General features: G+C 44.7%; 1 protein-coding gene across 2 annotated transcripts in view; it reads right to left on the bottom strand.

The window, feature by feature from the left end:
• The window catches only part of VPS35L (VPS35 endosomal protein sorting factor like), a 90,438-nt gene that overhangs the window by 36,969 nt on the left and 33,493 nt on the right, over positions 1-19,976 (bottom strand). For both annotated transcript variants that reach the window (XM_028707140.2, XM_077918518.1), the window contains exons 14-22: positions 19,171-19,293; positions 14,055-14,101; positions 11,740-11,851; positions 10,577-10,693; positions 9,823-9,876; positions 8,357-8,437; positions 7,299-7,361; positions 6,634-6,719; positions 836-916 (exon numbers count right to left, since the gene is read on the bottom strand). In XM_028707140.2, coding sequence (XP_028562973.2) covers positions 836-916; positions 6,634-6,719; positions 7,299-7,361; positions 8,357-8,437; positions 9,823-9,876; positions 10,577-10,693; positions 11,740-11,851; positions 14,055-14,101; positions 19,171-19,293 — 764 coding nt within the window. The remainder of the gene's footprint in view (positions 1-835; positions 917-6,633; positions 6,720-7,298; positions 7,362-8,356; positions 8,438-9,822; positions 9,877-10,576; positions 10,694-11,739; positions 11,852-14,054; positions 14,102-19,170; positions 19,294-19,976) is intronic.

The raw sequence follows: 19,976 nt of genomic DNA, 5'->3' as shown, positions 1-19,976 counted from the left end.
TCAGAAGAATGAGAAACTCAGAGGAAGCAAGACCGAGATCCGTAGATCTTGTGAGTAATCTTCCCTCCTTGCCTGACATTAAAAGGCATCTATCAAAATGCGCCTCCCTCCTGTCCACTGAAGCAGGCAACCAGCTGAGCACAGAGGCTGCCCAGGCACCACAAAGAAAGAAAATGCAGAAATGACATTTCTATGTTTTCTTCCTGTAAGTTCTTAGCATCCTTTTGGCACTAAGTATCAGGGGAGCAGCTTTTTGCTGGAAGAAGAGTACAAAGGAGTATCTAACAGGAGAGAGTACGCATTTCAAAATGGCAAAAAAAAAAAAGCATTTTAATGTGTTCTGTTATTTACTTCTGATATTTGTTTGTTTTTTTAAATACTTGTCGGGTATAAGCATACCATATCAATATTGTATTGTTCACTGGAGTTGCAAGTGCTTTTTGGAGAGGCACTTTAACTGACACCTGCATCTCACAAAAGCATGTCATTTTATTTATCCCTTTCGACACTCTTAACATGTATTCCCTGCAGCCTCTCTCTTGCTCCACCCACAACCCATTTGTTAAGAGGTGAAGTAACCAGCACATCCCAGATCATCTTCTCTTTGTTTTGAATTTAGAACAAAGCAACGTTTTAAGGAGCAAGCAGACCAGTGCTGGTATTTTGTTTTCCTGCACACAGCCCTGAATAAAAGCAGCATATGGAAAAACAGTTCTCCAACCCAGAAGCCTTGGCCTCAGAACTGATCACAACAACAACAACAACAACAACAACAACAACAACAACAACCGTTTAAAATGAAACTCATTATAGGGAGACAGCGAAAAAACCTTACTTCACAGAATCGTGCATTGTCTTGCACACATGCAGAAGGGCATTGAGGATGACAGGGTCCTTGGTCGGCTCCAGTTGGTGCCTAAACAACGCGTTCGGAAAAACAAGAATGAAAAATGTTATTAGCAGTAAGGTTGAAGCTGTGATCGTTTAACATGGGTTACGCAAAATCAGATTGGGGAGGGGAGAGGAAGCATATACACTTAAGCCCCATCAGCACTGTGCAATTAAAGCAGTATCACACTACTGTAAACAGCCATGGCTTCCCCCCAAAGAATCCTGGGAACTGTAGTTTGTTAAGGGTTCTAAGAGTTGTTAGAAGACCCCTTTTCTATTCACAGAGCTACAGTTCCCAAAGTGGTTTAACAATCAATCCTTCTTCCCAGGGAACTGTTAGCTCTGTGAGCGGAATAAGGTCTACTAACAACTCTTTGCACCTTTAGCAAACTACAGTTCCCAGTATTCTTTGGGGGTGGGAAGCCACAACTGCTTGTAGTGGTACGATGCTGCTTTAAAATGCACAGTGCAGACAGGGCCTTACTTCTGAGTTATGTGCGAACAGCTCAGCACCTTGTGCTACTTACTGCTGTGGTGAAGTCATTGCAAAGTGATTCTAACACATACATTTTTATTGGGGGGGGGGGGGTATGGTGAATATTACTCTTGAAAAAGGCATTTAACAACTCGGAACCAGTTCAGAACAGTGAGCTTCCTTCTCGGGATAAACTCCTAGACCATGCCAGAAAAAAGAATGTAAGTGAACTGTTCCCCATGCAAAGCTGAAGTGACAAAAATAATCATGTGGTAACGTCCATCATATAGAGGAGGGAGAAAGGTTGTTTTCGGCTGCTCCAGAGAAGTGGACACGGAGCAATGGATCCAAACTACAAGAAAGAAGATTCCACCTAAACATTAGGAAGAACTTCCTGACAGTAAGAGCTGTTCGACAGTGGAATTTGCTGCCAAGGAGTGTGGTGGAGTCTCCTTCTTTGGAGGTCTTTAAGCAGAGGCTTGACAACCATATGTCAGGAGTGCTCTGGTGGTGTTTCCTGCTTGGCAGGGGGTTGGACTCGATGGCCCTTGTGGTCTCTTCCAACTCTATGATTCTATGTCTTGAAAACTCTCCAAAACTACTTTAAGGACAATGACGTGGGCAACATAACAGCCCCCATCCTCTGGGACACAATGAAAGTGGTCACCAGAGGAGCCTGCATAAAGGAGAGGGCATCCTTTAAAAAACACAACCTCCTCAAAAATTGGTAAATTAGAACAAGACATTACGACCCTCTCATCACACTATAAACAAACAGGAGCCAAAAAAACTCCTTAAAACTCAAAGAACAAAAAAGAAGGGAAACTGACTCTCTAAAAATCAATAAAACAATGATTAACATCCTATACTCTAAACAATGCTCTTGCGAATATGGAGGGAAGAACTCCAGACTATTAGCAAACAAATGCAGTTGGGGGGGCACTCAAAACAGAATACACTGTGTCACTAAAAAAAGACAGTAACATAACATCCTCCACCAAAGAAATAACCTCAGAATTTGCTGAATTTTACGCCAATCTATACATCTCCCGCAACCCACCTGCACAGGAAACCAGAAGATTCCTAACAGGGCTGACCATGCCAACCTTAACTGTAGAGGAACAAGAATTCATGGACAGCCCTATCGCCCCAAAGGAAATAGAGGCAGTACTCAAAAACCTGAAACCACACAAAGCCCCAGGCCCAGATGGATATATGGCACTTTGACATTCAGCAACACACAGGAAGTTCTGCATTTCCATCCAGTGCCTTCAGCTCGCCTAGAAGCTGCAGGAACACTTAGCATGGTAATTAGCGGTTCTTTCCATCTACGCGGATTATGCTTTCCTGCTGTGTAAAAGGTCTTGTCATAGAAAATAAGCATTCACTTGAAGTGCTCTTTGATAATAGGGCATTAAAAGCTCTATACTCTATTTACTGCACAGCAAAGGTGTGACGAATGAACAAAAGAGCTCCGCAGCTCTCTCGCACAACTCCTGATCTGGGGGAACAAAAGTACAATGGAGCCACTGCCATACAAGAATTTGCCTTAGGACTGGGGTCACCGTGGAGCAGACTTACCTGACGCTTTCAACCCCTTGATCTTAAAATGGTGGACTTGGACTCACTATGGGATCACAATCTGGGTCTAGCGTGGGTCACCACAGCACTACAACCACCAAACAAATACAGTGGTACCTCTGGTTAAGTACTTAATTCGTTCTGGAGGTCCGTTCTTAACCTGAAACTGTTCTTAACCTGAGGTACCACTTTAGCTAATGGGGCCTCCCGCTGCCGCCGCGCCGCCGGAGCACAATTTCTGTTCTCATCCTGAAGCAAAGTTTTTAATCTGAGGTACTATTTCTGGGTTAGCGGAGTCTGTAACCTGAAGCGCATGTAACCTGAAGCATATGTAACCTGAGGTAACACTGGATATGGTTGTTGTTTTTTTAATGTATGCGGTAAAAATACATGTGTGGGCTAAAAGTGGGTCTAAGCTACTGTTTGGGACTGCAACTCAGGATCCAGACCAGATAAAAGAAACTACTTCTTCACACTATAGCAGCCTTCCTCAACCTCGTGCCCTCCAGATGGATAGCTCTGTTGGTTAGAGCATGTGCCTGATAACGCCAAATTTGCAGGTTTGATCCCCGTAAGGGACAACTGCATATTCCTGCATTTCAGGGGATTGGACTATGATGATCCGCAGGGTTCCTTCCAATTCTATGACTTAAGATGCTGTTTGCCCGCCCCCCCCCAAAAAAAACCCTTCCATGAGTAAAAAGGGAAAGTACACAACCCCAAGCTGTAGTCAAGATCTGGCCCTAATACATGAACCAAGCCTGAGATCACAAGACAATCAATAATTAATCTGGAGTGAAAACAAGACAGAAGGATCAAAGGTAATAATAAATTCTGGAAGGTTTTGAAAGGGACAGCTAATCTGAGGAAATTTTATGGAACACAAAAGGTAAATTAAGCAGTAACTGAGAAGGAAAATACAAACAGCAGACCAAGCACACTCAAATCCCACCGGGAGGAAAATTTCACCCCGGGGCAGGCACACACAGACAGCTGGCACACAGTCCACAAAAAAACAACACACAACAGGCCCGAGAGAGTAGAATCAGACAGACTATAAGCACAGCTCAAGGAGATGCCTTTTAAACAAAGGCAGGAAATGAGCTGGCATTTCAAGGGGCAAGTTCCATAGTAGCTACCTTGGAATGCCATCATTTCCTGTTGCCAAATACTAGGATGAAGAGAACCTGCTTGGAGGTGTCCTAGTGCCCCCTTGAGAACTTTGTTTTACTTAAATTCATTCAAGATACTGAATGCCATAACAAAACCATCCATTCACTGAATTACAGAAGAAGAAAGAGGCAGCAAGGATGACAACAGCCCGATTCAGAGTGACCTTTTTATGCAGGGGAGGCTGCAGAAGAATGAAGTGCCCTTGGATGGGTTAATAGCCTTGGCTCTCCTACTCCAGGCTATCCAGCCCCAGCTGAAAGGAGGGAGGAAATTGGTTAAAAAAAAAAAAGACATCCAGCTTCTAAGAAAGAAGGAAACTGGATGAGGTCAACATAAAATGTTGCATAAAAAGCCAGGGCTCAACGGGAGATCAGTAGAGAACCTGAATGGGGGAGAAGAAGAGAGAATTCAGCCTGCCTTACATGACAGGCACCTCCTAGGAAGAAACACAGACTGCTCTATGAAATCCAGAGTTTGGCCAGTAGCTTATAAACAACTTTGCAAAAACCTAAGAGACTGATCCCGAGACCCAGTTTTGTTGTTCTTTTGGTTGAGATGTCCAAAATGAACCAACAATATAGCTCTAAAGACAAAGATGACGGAACTGCAAGCCAACGTTAAGATTAGGGAAAAAAGTGTTGCAAAGAATGAACTGTCATAACGGGGACAGGGAAGAGAAAATAGAACACAGCCTAGATCAGTTGTTCTTGCTAAAATGTGCTTCTCGTACGGGTGTGGAGGGCACTTCCTGCCAGCACAAGCTAGTACTTTTCTTTACAATAATTTATAATGCCAAGCCAATCAAAAGTGCATGTGAGTGTTTTATCATCCATCACTCCTGAACTGACACACTACCGCACAAATCCATGAGATACAACACTGCGCTCTTTATAATGGATTGAGGAAATTAAAACAAAAGCCTCCAGTTAACATTTCTGCAAAGTGTTTTCTCAAGACTCCGTTGTCACCACTTAACAACGTGAACCTGCAGTCTAAATATCACGAGGCGATAAAAAGGAAATTAAAGCCGCTTGAGAAAGAATGCATTCAGCACTGAAAAAGAAACTATTTTGATTTTGTTTTAATTTAAAGAAGTGCTGACTTTTCTGCAGTGGAGCCTGTAAGGCCCAGATGCTCATGTGTTTGCATCCTGCTATCACAGCGGCTGTCAGTGCAGCAGAGAAGCATATGGCAAAGTATCACCTTCAACCTATTCAAGCTGCTGCACAATGAGCGACAAATCTAGCAGCAGAAAGGTTTCATCCTTTCAAAATGAATTAATAGATTAATATCCTTTTTAAAAACCAACTTGAAGAGGCATCACCAATTAACCAGGAAACAGGTTTTGTAAGAATATAAACAAGCGGAATCCACACAGAAATACGGCAATGCACTCTCCCTTCCTAAAAGGAGAGTGCTTGTTCAGAGTTCCATCCATCCCTCTTCCTCCCCACTGACCTAAATTTCCCTTTTCTTTTCCAAATGACAGTCAACATTCCATGGCAAATGCACATGCTCATTCATAACTGGGCAGGGAGTAGGGTCTCCCTTGGGTTTTTTGGTTGGTTTCTATTTTCATACTTCCGAAAACCCTGGGATTCTCCCAAACACATTGGATACCTCTCCTGCTTGTTTCTAGGTAGCCCTGTTTTGGCTCCATTTCTGATGGCAGGCAGCCTCTGAAAAGGATCATTTCCCTCTTCACTTTCACAGATACAGGAATGTCTCTTCTAAGATGGTTATCAGCTGCAATATATACCGTACCATCTGAAAACTAGCAATATGGGTTTTCGTCTATTATTTAATCTGTGACGCTAATAAGCAGGAAATGCATCAAAGCTTTTATTTATAGGAGCACAGGGGTCACACCCACACCATACATTTAAAGCACATGAAACACACATGGCTTCCCCCAAAGAATCCTGGGAACTGCTAAGGGTGATGGGAACTGTAGTTCTGTGAGGAGTAGGCCACAGTTCCCAAGAATCTCTGGAGGAAGCCATGTGCCTAAAATATGTGTTAAATGTGCTTTATGTATGGCCTAACTCTGGAGTGTCTGTATTTAACACACAAGTACATAAAGCTTGGCACACATATCTATTCAAGCCACGGGAAAACGGGAACCACCCTCCATAACTGCCTGAATATCAGCTTTGCAGCAAATGTGCATTCAAACAACAGGGCCTTGCATTTCTGCCTGCCCTTCTAGATCTGTTTGTTCACATTCAAATACACTGCTGCCTTGAATCCAGCATGTCTAGCTGCAAAACATACTTTAAAACATAGCAAGACTGCCCTAATGCAGTTCGTTTCATAATAAGCTATTTATATAAACATCAATAGGAATTATACTGTATTTAAATGCTCTTTTTAGACTAATCTTTAGTGTCAGCAGAAATACATTTCCAATGCCAAATGGACTGCAGACCAATTCACTCTGTCGCCCTTAACAACCCTTCAATAGATGGTCTAGAGTCTCTAGAGTGCACTTAATCAGAATACTTTATACTTACTTAATAAAAGCTTCCATGATGCACTTACAAACCTCCACTCTCACACTCTCTTTCTGGAACATATCCAAGAATGGTAAGAATTTCTCCTAAAAAGTCAACGGAAATACCACCAGGTTTAGGTACTTACGGCTTGAGCTAGCCTATATTTGCAGAATACCTTGCTTCATATTGGGGGGCATGCAACTATGGGTGGGAATAAGCGCCCTGGGAGTCCAGGCATGCATGCTAACACTGAGCTACAGCCTCTGCCAGCTACAAAATGGGGACAAACAGGCAAGGGACAAGGTGTTGGACAGAAGGAGTCAGAACCGTTGTTTAAGGAAGTCATAAACTATTTTGAGAAGCCTTTGTGGCTGTGGAGCAGGATAGAAAAGCAAAACAAAGCCAATCTTGGTTTGGGTCTGGCTTTTGCCAATAAGCCAGGTTCATTGGGCTCTCCCAATGACTGCATGGTGAGAATGGGGTGAGCAGATGACAAGAGTAATTTATAGCTAAGGGTGGGGAGGACAGGAAGACCCAGATCAGCCAAATTCCCATTATTCCAGTTCTGGCACAGCTTTCGCTCCTCTGCCTTCTAGCTCCCCTCAAATTCTTCTGGAATGACCGACAAGAGAAGATGGAGGTTTGTATGGATTTGTGGTCCTAGTAGCTGTGTGGAAACTTACCAATGAAAAGAGAACGGCGAAGTCATGGAAATAGGTGATAACCTTCTGAATTATTGACTGGAGCTAAAGAGCAAGAAGCAGGAGAAAAAAGACACACACAGTAAAGAAAGTTCCTGTTTTGTCAAGTGTGGGGAACCTTTGGCTGTCCAAATGTTGAACTATAACTCCATTCAGCCCCAGTAAGTATGGCCAATGGCCAGGGGAGATGGGAATTGTAGGATAGATGGAGAGAGAGAGAGAGAGAGAGAGAGAGAGAGAGAGAGAGAGATCAGGCATGGCCAAACTTGGGACTACAACTCCCATCATCCCTAGCTAACAGGACCAGTGGTCAGGGATGATGGGAATTGTAGTCCCAAAACACCTGGAGGGCCAAGTTTGGCCATGCCTGAGATAGATAGATAGATAGATAGATGATAGATAGATAGATGATAGATAGATAGATAGATAGATAGATAGATAGATAGATAGATGGATGATAGATAAGATATCTGGAGAGCCAAAGGTTCCCCACAACAGCCTCATGCCAACTTTTACCCTTTCATTTAAATCCATAGGACTGTATCCAATGCTACTCAAAGACTCATTGAAATTAATGGATATGATGAACACAGGTTCGTAAGATTCCATTGGGTTTACTCTGAGTATAACTTAGTTGGATACATCCCACTGCTTCTTATTCAGTCTTTTATCAATCGTGAACAATAAGCTTTCCTCTTCTTGCTGACATCATTTAAAACAATTGAAGACTATCAACAGGTCTCCTACCTCTATATTTGCTCTGGGCTCAATGTAGCTCATTGGCCTTACATGGTTCACAGTTACTTATTAAATCAGATACACAGCTTTCATTTACTTGCATCAAACACTAGCCAGAATTCTCAAATAACAGTCCTACACAAAGTTGAGACACTGAAATTAATGAATCTAAGTCAGACATTTCAAGTAACGCCAATGGCTCTCGTCTAAGCAGAACCAGCACTGGATACAACTCTCACTTTACATTTTAGTCTGAACAAAATTCTTTGTTTTCTTTTCTCATGGTTGCACTCTTCATTTACCTGGGGGTAGGCCTCTTCAAATGCCCGATCTGGAGTCATGTGTTTGATGACATCCGCCAAAACTGTATTGACCTCACGCTTCTGAAAAGGGCAAGTTAAATGCCATAAGGGAACAGTAGTGAAATAGTCATGAATTCAACTTGTCAAAACCATACAAAACAAAGACAATTACATTACCAAGCTAAGCAACTAGAAGTCTTATTCCTACACTGCTAGTCCAAGTATTGGGATGCTTTTGGAATCCAGAGAAATTGTTGTTATCTAAGGTCAATGAGCTAGAATTAATTTGAGCTTTAATCATAATCCATAACACCAACAAAACGCAGGTAGACAGAGATAAGAGTTTGTTTGAGGGGACTCTGTGTGCTGCTGCAATGGTCTACTAAAACCCTGCAGTTTATGTCTCCTGTTACTCAGGTATAAAAAGGGAAGGGCTGCGTAAGGTAGCATTACAGCATCATATGAAGTGAGACACTAAATGAGCACTTAGCACCACACTTAAGAATTATCTCGGTGTCCAGCAGCATGCTGTCGTCATCACAAAGAGGAACTGGGCTACAGCCAAATGGTTAGATCATAAAGATCTAGAGAGAGTGTGCATGAATCTCTGACTCCAACACAAACAAGGGCTCCACTGTACGGCACTAAGTAAGAAAAAGATCCCTTTATCATAGAATCATAGACTTGTAGAGTTGGACCCTGAGGATCATCTAGTCCAGGGGTCTGCAACCTTTAAGACAAAAAGAGCCACTTGGACCCGTTTTCGAAGGGGAAAAAAACTGGGAGCTGCAAAACCATTGTGACATTTAAAACAAATATATCTCTGGAGCCGCGATCTGACAGCGGGCGGGAAGGTGACGTCGGGACGATGCGTGACTAACGCACACACCACCCCCATGCGACGTCACAGCCAGTACAGCGCCCGCCACAGTGGGGAGTGTCGGGGCGCACAATGCGCCTCCTCCCCTCGCTAGTATCCGCCCCGGAGCCGCGGCAAAGGTGTAAAAGAGCCACATGCGGCTCCGGAGCCGCGGGTTGCAGACCCCTGATCTAGTCCAACCTTCAATATAATAAACTTCAACATCTTTTAATGCCAGAAGTTTCATAACACTCTCTTGTTAAATCACAGGAGTCTTAAGGAAGTGAAAGTTAAAACTACAGTCGTACCTCGGAAGTCGAATGTCTTGTGAATCAAACGTTTTGGCTCCCGAACGCCGCAAACTGGTTTGTGAACGTTCTTTGGAACCCAAACATCCGATGTGGGTTCCACAGCTCCTGGTTGGCTGCAGGAGCTTCCTGCAGCCAATTGGAAACCACACCTCGCTTTCCGAACATTTCAGAAGTTGAATGGACTTCCGGAACAGATTCCGTTCAACTTCCGAGGTACGACTGTACTCTCCTTATACAAGAAAGATATACAAATACTCTAAAAACAAAAACATACACATTCTTAAATCTACACATACCGTGAAGTGTCTACAGGTATATTCCACCCAGATTTCTGCACAGTTGATATAATCCTAAAAATCAATGAATGGATGTTATGGTTTCAAAGCAGCTTATCATATTGTATTTAGAGAGCTTTTAAAGCAAGCTCCACACCCCATCCTAAACACACATCAGTCCCCAATGATACAATAATCAGCTTGCTGAATTCTTTTTTTAAAAAACTTTAATGTATCTGAAATGTAGTTCTTATATTGCTCTGTTCTTGAAACAAATTATTGAAATACTGGAAGGAGAATCTGGCTAGTTCAGTGGTCCCCAAACATTTTTACTCAGGGACTGCTTGAAAATTGGGAGGTCCACTTTGGAATTTTCCTGCCTGTTGTAACAATTGTAATGCACTGTGCTTGTTGCTGTACAATTTGTAATTGCATTTTTATTCCTTCTCTTATTTCTCACATTGTATTACAATTTGAATTCCTTAGAGTACAATATAATCTAGGATAAGTAACAAAATACAGCAAAGCGACAATAGCAACAGTCAATACTTATATTTCATATGCTGCTCCCACCATTCATAGTTTCTGCTTCCACTATTCTTCAGAAACACCACGGACGACTGGAATAAAGCTCACAGACTACTGGTGGTCCATAGTTTGGGAGCTCCTGGGCCAGGTAATACTCCCACGATGGAACGTGCAGAACTTGCAAAATATTTATTACAACAGTACATGGCTACAGCTGTGCCCAACTCATATCCTACCAACAACCCACCTGTGGGCTCTTTAACTTTGTGATAACCTTCCAGGCTTCATTTAAGATCTGAAGTCGATCTCCTTCTGGAGGGTCAGCTAAGGCCAAATTTCTCCCCAGAGAACGAAAGAGAAGGTGCTGTGAAAATATGAGAGTGTCCATTCAACCATATCTGTTAGTTCAGGGATGATGAACCCAATGTGATCCTTGGGGACCGGGGATGATGGGAGCTGGAATTCAACAACATCTGGAGGACCACTGGTGCCACCCACATCCATGCATTAAGGATTTCCATTCAGTTTAACCATAGCACAGCTTGCTATAAAATGATTTTGGGGTGGGGAAGAGAAAGACGTAGGGGAAACCGAGATCATCCCCAGTGCCTTAACTGCAACGGTCCTTTAGTAGGAGAACACAAGCATGGAGACACAACTAAACAACAGTCAGGTGAGGTTACAGGAATCTAAAACTGAAATCCTACGGTTGGATCCAGCCACTTAGTTGAACTTAGTCACGGCTGACTTGTCGCATTGAAATAAATGGGACAAAACTTAGCCTATGAGATTTTTAAAAAATTAATTCTGCATCAAAGGCAATTCTTCTGCATCAAAGGCAGAAAGCTCCCCCCCCCCCCCGGTTCCTTCTTTTTTTAGATGAAGCATTGTTTTAGAGGCATTCCTCCTGTTTGAGCAGGAAGTGGCGGTACCACTTTTAAGATGGCATTTGCCACCTGCAGATTTTATTATCTGCTGTACAATTAATCAGAAACAGTATTTTAGTTGCTCAAGATATGTTTAAATCTACAGACTGACTAAAATATTACACCTCTTCTGCAAATCAGTTAGCTCCCAAGACAAGAGACAGCCACTGGCAAAAGAAAAGGGGTGTTAAACAGATGTATGAACCAAATAAGTGCTCCTTGCACTATAGCCTAGACGAGGGGCAAGGAAATCTGTGCTCCCCTCATCAACCACAACAAATATGGCCAACTTTCAGAAATTATTAGATGATCTGGAGGGCCACAGACTCGGACCTCATGGCAAAACCACACCATTTCCGTGATATCTGGCAGCAATTAAGTGTCATACAAAAATATTTATCTATTGCAAAGTTATCCCGGCAACTATAAAGCATGACACTGACGTAAGTGGAGAAGGTGCACAGCAAGAGGGGAGGAACGTTACCTTGGGGAAGCCAGATTCGTCACACTCCTTAATCATGCCAATAAAATCCATAGACCTGGCAGCAATAAATTCGGCTCTGAAGGCGGACATGACTGAATTCAACAGCAAGGCGCTAGAAGAAACATCCAGATTAAGACAAGATATAACAGAAAAGGAAAAGGACTTTAATTTTATTCTTTACGTTAGGGCACACCCAGACCAGCAGGATTGTTGCACAAATCAACCAATAATTGCACAAGGAGAATTCACTGCATCCTATGACTGTTATTTCCCTTAATTCGTTCCGGAGGTCCGTACTTAACCTGAAACTGTTCTTAACCTGAAGCACCACTTTAGCTAATGGGGCCTCCTGCTGCTGCCGCGCCGCCGGAGCACGATTTCTGTTCTCATCCTAAAGCAAAGTTCTTAACCTGAAGAACTATTTCTGGGTTAGCGGAGTCTGTAACCTGAAGCGTATGTAACCTGAAGCGTATGTAACCTGAGGTACCACTGTACTGCCTTGCCTCTTCCCACTTCATGATCCAAGTTGGCTACTTTTTGTTTTTTAAAAAATATATGTCCATAGGCGCCGACTCCATGGGGCTTGAGGGGGCCCGAGCCCCCTCAAAAATTCGTTTGGGGGGGCTCCGCCCCCCCAATAATCTCCGGCGCCCCTCCAGCAGAGCGCCATCGCCGCCCCTCCCCCAGCCCAAAATGCACAGGGAGGGGCGGGCTGCATGCCTCCTGCCCTCCCTCCCGAGCAAAAGCTCCACCCAATTTCCTTTGGAGCTGATTAATAGGCGCAGCACGCTCTCCCCTATTCGCTCACGAGGAGGCGGCGCCACTTTATTTGCATATTCATGAGCTTATTTATTATTCATGAGCTTTCCCGGGCCCCCCCCAATATTTTTTATAAGTCCGCGTCCCTGTATATGTCACTGTGGCCACAGACACTTTGCTAGTTCCTTTTCAGAGAAAGTTAAAACTGGCTGGCGGGCAGTGGGTCCTGAGTTTCCTGTCCCTTTCCACTGATTTTCCTTAAATGAAAAGTGCTTGTATTGGGGTTTTTGTTCGGTTTTTAAGACATTGTATACAGAGCAGCTGGGTGCCGTCATGACCTCTGACTCAGGTAACTATCCAGACACAGAGATGGAAGCTGGTGAGATACCAGCTAAGGAGCTGAAACGAGTTCAAGGCTCTGAGCTGTTAGGTACCAGGTGAACACGTTCTTATTCACCTATGCATTTTGCCCTTAACTGGTACTCGTCTTTTGGGTGGGGCTGGAACATGTCCTTGTTATGCTATAGCAGGATGAGCCCTTTTCGTTAATATTTTTTATCTTCTGATGCATTTAAGATTCAGTACTGTATGCTTTTAAAAAATAATAATGGCCTGTTGTTTTGAGACATCCCCCCCCCCCGTAAGTGACAAGTGAATGTAACAAATGAATAAATAAGCACCCACTAAAGGAGATCTGAGGAAGATGTTTTTTTTGGAACCTTGTGAGCTTCTACCCATCAGAGTAGGCACGGCTGGGAAAGACTGACAAATGGAGTAACACAAAGGCACCCTTGTAACGTTCACAAATGTTCACAAAAGGCGAATCCTTCAAAAGGTCCCAGCTGAAGGAGGTTGACCACAGACAGAGTTTGCTGGTGTGGGTGTGGAGATATGTGTGTGTGTGTGTGTGTGTGTGTGTGTGTGTGTATTTGTAAATTTGTTTATTTGGGTTTTTCAAATTAAAGTTTTACAATAACATATCAACAAGGAATCTCCTGGACATCCCTCCTCCCCTTTGTGGGTCCAATTCCAGTCCTTTTCTCCTGAATATTTTATAATAATCCAAATCTCTTGCTTCTCCATTATGTCCAAAATTCACCATTAAGCTACAAGTGTTATTCCAACCCCACTAACATTTATAGCTGTTTACAATGATAATTAAGAGAGATTATAAATTTTCCCCATTCCTTATTAAAATTCTGGTCTTCTTGATTTCTGATTCTTCTGGTCATTTTTGCCATTTCAACATAGTCCATCAACTTTATCTGCCATGACAGGTTTTTATATAAACACATCCACACTTTTCCCCACGTAGAGAACTTCCCTAACCCCCCCCCCCATAGGACTCAATAGCAGCATTCAGCTACCAATGGAAAAAGAAAAAGGAATGTTTTGAATAAACATGTCTCGCCTCCATTGTGGGACAAGAAGCAAGTCTTCCCCCCTCTCCACTGGGCTCCAGAATGAAGCCCCTTCCAGCAGGACTCCTGTAGATGTAAGTAAGGATCAGGGCCCTTCAGAGTTCCCCAAAAAAGCCTTGCAAGCACACTACTTACTTGTTGCCTAGCTTCTTACACCTTTCCATCATTTCCGTCAGCAAAACCTACCAAAGATAAGTTCATGAGAATGAAAAAATAAGCACCCAACCAAAACAGTCATAATCAGAACATTAAAAAAACCCCAACTCAACCATATCTTTCTGTCAGGGAACTGACATCAGGGACTAGCGCAGTGTTTCCCAACCTTTTTTGGGCAAAGGCACACTTGTTTCATGAAAAAAATCTCGAGGCACACCACCATTACAGCCCCGTGACGTCAGCGCGCAGCGTCACGCCGGGAGGGACATGAATTGCTAGCAAATTACATAATCACCTCCTTGAGGGCTGGCTCATCTTCTCCGAAGGCAGAACCCCATTAATTAACAGCACAGACTCACACCATAGCCAAGACGAGGGGGGAAAACCTCAGTCATGCACAGTCATGCACATGTGGGGGCTAAATGAGGACGAAGACTGGGCAGCAAGCAGGGTTCAAATCACCCCACCTGGCCAGGACAATCCCTGGGTGCTCCCTTGGGCCACTCGCCTGACCCACCTCGCAGGGCTGTTGTTGCGAGGATAACACGGGGAGAACCACGCGCGCCCCCGGGAGCTCCTTGGAGGAGAAAGCGGGCGAAATATATGAGAGGCGACCAGGTTTTGCAGGTGAGGGGCCCCCGCCAGCCTCCGCTTCCAACACCCGGCGCAACGACGCCGAAGTTTTCCCCCGGGCTCGGCTCGGGGAGCAGCGCTGCTCCCCCCCGGCTCCCCTTCGCCCTCCCGGCTCTCTCTGCCGCCCACTGGGGACCCCCCTCACCTGCCAAGTCCGGAGCGCCGGTGGAAGTTGCATGCATGCATGCAGGGCGCCACGTTGCCATTGCATTGCATTGCACTGCACTCCATGCAACGCCTGCACGCATGCATTGCCTTGCACGCCGGCCAAGGGGTCTCCCGCGGTCCGATGCGTCCCCTCCGGCGCGGATGCAGCATTGCAAAAATAAAAAACCCCCGACGCAGCCCTACCTGGGGGGCAGCCTCCGCCTCCGCCGCTCCGCCTCCGCGGGGGTCCCCGGCCTCCATCCTGCCGCCCGATCTCCGTGGGGGCGCAGGCAGGCTGCGCGGGGTCTGCGCGGAAGAGCCCCTGCCCGCCCGGCCGCTGCCGCCGCTGCGCTCATTCCATGGCCGGGAGAAGAGCGCTTCAAACAAAACGCCCGGCCCGCCAGGCCACACTGGGAAACGTAGTTTGCGCACCCCGCGCGGGCGCGGAGCCCAAGGGCGAGGGGACTACGGATCCCGGTAGCCCCCGCGCCGGGGACGGAGGGGGAGAGGCCGGGTGCAGGGATGGAGGGACGGGTGGGTGAGCGAGCAAGCCTTGGCCGAGAGCCAGGAAGGGCCTCCCCGGAGGAGGAGGAGGAGGGAGGCGCAGAGCGGGAGGGAGGGAGGGAACCCCAGGGGTCATCTAGTGACGGCGCCCCAATCGAAAATTTGACTTTAAAAAAAAATAATCTTTCAATTTTTTAATTTTTCCCGCGGCACACCAGGCAACATCTCGCGGCACACTAGTGTGCCACGGAACAGTGGTTGGGAAACACTGGACTAGCGGAGAGGGAAGTCGCCCCAATGATGCAGGAGAGGGAACGAGCAAGGAGAGAGAGAGAGCTTCCGCTGGGGAAGGAAATCAAGGTGACACCAGGAAGAAAGGGGAGGCTGAGAGTACTTCGGAGGGAAGGCTCCGAGACTCTTCCAGTGAGATCAGCAGGGAGAGCGCAGGACCTCCGCTTGGCACACCTACTCTGTGCAGAAGGCCTCCGCGCAGAGAAGCTAGGCGGAGACTTGCTGTCAAGGAATTCTTATGTTGGAAGAAGTTCAGGAAACGCCCACTGACGGATTCTGCCAGTGATTGAGACAGTCGCGTTGTGAGGGCTGTCAAACCGGGAAAAGGTTTAGCTACACAACCAGCTTGGAACAGTTGAGGAGTTTACGCACAAGCAACCCCAATTCCCATTACACTTTCATTACCGAAACTTCAAATGACGCAGACATATCCAACTGTGACCCTGCAATGGGAAAGTGAAGGGAGGTGCAGTTTGCCAATATTTCCTTTGTGGGAGATTCTGCTTCCAAATCTCTCAGCCATTTTGTTTTTGAACATGAAGTAAGTAAGCATATTTGCTCCAGGTCAGATCACATGATAGCACTACCTCTATATGGATGTCACCCTGGCCCACTGCCATATAAGTTAGTGGGCACCATTAGGCCTTTGAATATTGAACAAAAACTCTGAAGAGGGAAACTACATTCAATCTGGCTGACCAGATGAACATACACAGGCTTCTAATAAGCAGCCCACCATGATGAGGATCCCTGGTTGTGTGGAAGAACCTATAAGAGTTCAGCTGCACAGGTCCCAGGTCCAGAGAGCATCATTTTGTGGTCTGCATTGATGACCCTTTGCTACTTAACAGACTAAAAGAACTCTCTCAAACCTATGACATTTTAATCCAAAGCATGACTCTTAAGAGAATTTTCCTGATTTTTAGGAGAACAGAGACGAAATCAATTATTTGACTCCACCTATCATTGCTCCAGGGGGACGCGGATGGCGCTGTGGGTTAAACCACAGAGCCTAGGACTTGCCGATTAGAAGGTTGGTGGTTTGAATCCCTGCGATGGGGTGAGCTCCCGTTGCTCGGTCCCTGCTCCTGCCAACCTAGCAATTCGAAAGCACGTCAACGTGCAAGTAGATAAATAGGTAACGCTCTGGCGGGAAGATAAACGACATTTCTGTGCGCTGCTCTGGTTCGCCAGAAGTGGCTTAGTCATGCTGGCCACATGATCCAGAAGCTGTACGCTGGCTCCCTCGGCCAGTAAAGCGAGATGAGCGCCGCAACCCCAGAGTCGGCCACGACTGGACCTAATGGTCAGGGGTCCCTTTACCTTTATCATTGCTCCAACCTTGTCTATTATTGCCTCTGGCTCCACCTAGTGTTGGTCTCCTTGCCTTCCATCCTCCACCCGCCCCACCATATCAACGGACAGCAGCCACCCACCCTGCTGCCATACACCAGTGTCAGGCAGCTTCCCATGTTCCTAAATCACAGCTCTCACTGACTATCCATCCAGAAACTGATTTCATTCTGTCACACATAGTTACCCTACCCCTCTCATTAGCTAAAGGGCATCTGCCTTCCAAAAGACAGAGGACAGAGATTTCCAGTTGTCCGCTCCCATTCAGGGAACATCAAATCGATCACCCCTTGCTATCAGCTTAACAAAAGGATGGTCTCCCAGTAGCCATGGTCCTATTATTTTGCAGTGGGAAGAAGAAGAAGACAGGTTTCTTTGCAAAGCATCTGATTTAAGACAGGAGGGAGATGTGGTGAAAAAACAAAGAGGCAAAGTCTAAGTTTGTGAAAGATTTCATATTTCCACATGGCTGCATTGCCACTGGCTTGTTGTTTTTTAACGTTGGCACTTGGTATAATACCTCGCGAGGAATTGAATTCTTGCTTAAGACTGTTTTGAGAAAAGTTATAACCGTTATGCTGATAGGAGTTTAAAAATAAAAGGAAGTGTAATTTGCATGACCAAGGTGAGAAAGTAGTGCGAAGAACAACACTGGCAAGATAAAAAAGTAGGATAACAAGTTTCCTTGGTTTCTGCCAGGGAACATGCTGAGCTGTAAAAAATAAATAAATCATCACAAATGATGCATTATGACTACTGGTTTAGTAGAGGTTCTGTGTTAAAATTATTGAGCTGAAATCCTGCACTGACTGGCAGCAGCTCTACAGGATTTCGGATTGGGGACACTCCCAGCCCTACGCGGAGATGCCAGGAACTTCTGAATGCAGATGCTCTACCACTGAGCCAGGGCCCTTCCACTAATAAGTACGCCGTTGTAAGAATGTTGGTTTATTTCTGTAGGTGCTTATGTTCCAATCCTGAGCACACTACTTTCCGCTGAAATCGATGAGATTAAGGTCACATCCATACCATATATTTAAAGTATAATTCTACCACTTTTAACAGTTGTGGCTTCCCTCAAAAGAATCCTGGGCACTGTAGTCTGTTAAGGGTTTTCACCTCACAGAGCTACAATTCCCAGCACCCTTAATAAACTACAGTTCCCAGGATTGTCCGTGACTGTATAAGAGGGTTGGGTTTTTTTACCTATATGATGTGGATGTAACCTTTGTCCAAATCCTCTTTAAACGCTGGTAGGCAAGCAGGGGAAAGGAGAGTCTATAAATATATATCACCCTCTAAGCTGGATGTCAATTTAGTGTGGATGCCTATTGGACAACTAGAGAGTTTATATTAATTTATATATTTAACTGATGTTTACTGCATCCTTAATGTTTGCTGACTGGGGTATTATTATTACAATATTATTATAATATTTCTTTTGCATTCATGGGTGTTTGTATGTGTCCATTTTTCTTTGTCAAATTTTCAAATCTGGCACAGGAAGGATTGGTCCAACATTCTTCAGTTCAACAGTCTATGGTCTGTCTTTGCTAAATTACCAGTAACTAGATCATCCAGGTCAGGCCGCTGATTTGTGGGAACAGACACTATTTTGCAGAGCAGCAGCCTCAAATTCTAGAAATGCATTAGAAATTTAGAAGCTACAAATTTTCCATCAACATTTATAAGCCTTGTTGTCAAAGCTGGCGCTTATCTTGCACTCATGTGTGGAACGATCACATTCAGCCTCCAGGTGCTTTGAAATGATTCTTCAAAGACCTCTCACTTTAAAAACAATTCTACAAAATCATGTGCCTCTTAAGCCACATTTCAATTTTACATTTAGTGGCTCTTTCTAATTAACAACAGCATTAACAAAGCTTTGTCTTCACATTCATGGGTGGTAGATGGTAGCTAGCTCTAAGAATAGAACAAGGCAGATCAATTTATATTATTCACAGCACTAGAACTCTACCTGCTAATGGTGCCACCTATGTAACCTGAAAACTTCACTGATTTAGTTCCACTTTCTTGGACTGACACGGAAGAAGCAACAGATTCAGATATCAGAGCATTTTCCATTTATACAAAGTTCAAATGCTGTACTAGGCCTCTGTTCCAGTTAAACGTTAAAATCTTTCCACAGTCCAAGAGAGATCTTTACCTCTGCAGCCCGATAAGAGATGCACTGTAGAATCCAATCTATTGCAGGAGAATAAAGGGTTAGATATGATGGGATCTCTACACACTGCACCACCAACTGATTCTGAACTGTATCTCCATGAATCTGTTAAAAATATAAAATATAAATCATGATGGGGGTAGGAAAAAATAATATTGTGATTAAGGAGTCAAAACATTCAACACTGACTTCAAGGAAAATTGTGGAACTCCAGGATTGCATCCAGTGATGGGATTGTTTTAACAGAAATTGCTTTCACTTGTGCATGTTGGGACACCTGATTTTTACACTCTCACTCTCTCTCTCTCTCTCTCTCTCTCTCACACACACACACACACACACACACACAATCCTGCCACTGAAGGAGCGTCTCCACCCCCAATGTTCAGCTCGGACACTGAGGTCCAGCTCACAGGGTCTTCTGGTGGTTCCCTCACTGCGAGAAGTGAGGTTACAGGAAACCAGGCAGAGGGCCTTCTCAGTAGTGACACCCACCCTGTGGAATGCCCTCCCATCAGATGTCAAGGAAATAAACAACTATCTGACTTTTAGAAGACATCTGAAGGCAGCCCTGTTGTAGGGAAGTTTTTAATGTTTGATGTTTTATTGGGTTTTTAATATTCTGTTGGGAGCCACCCAGAGTGGCTGGGGCAACCCAGCCAGATGGGCGGGGTAGAAATAAATAATAATAATAATAATAATAATAATAATAATAATAATAATAAGCTACTACAGCCACCTGCACCCATTCTAACCCAGTGTTTGGGGTGGCTTAAGGGGAGGGGAAT

The sequence above is a fragment of the Podarcis muralis genome, chromosome 14, assembly GCF_964188315.1.
Source record: "Podarcis muralis chromosome 14, rPodMur119.hap1.1, whole genome shotgun sequence".
In the NCBI taxonomy this organism is placed as follows: domain Eukaryota; kingdom Metazoa; phylum Chordata; class Lepidosauria; order Squamata; family Lacertidae; genus Podarcis; species Podarcis muralis.
Note: the sequence above shows the minus strand (reverse complement) of the source record. Positions and strands in the feature narration are given on the sequence as shown.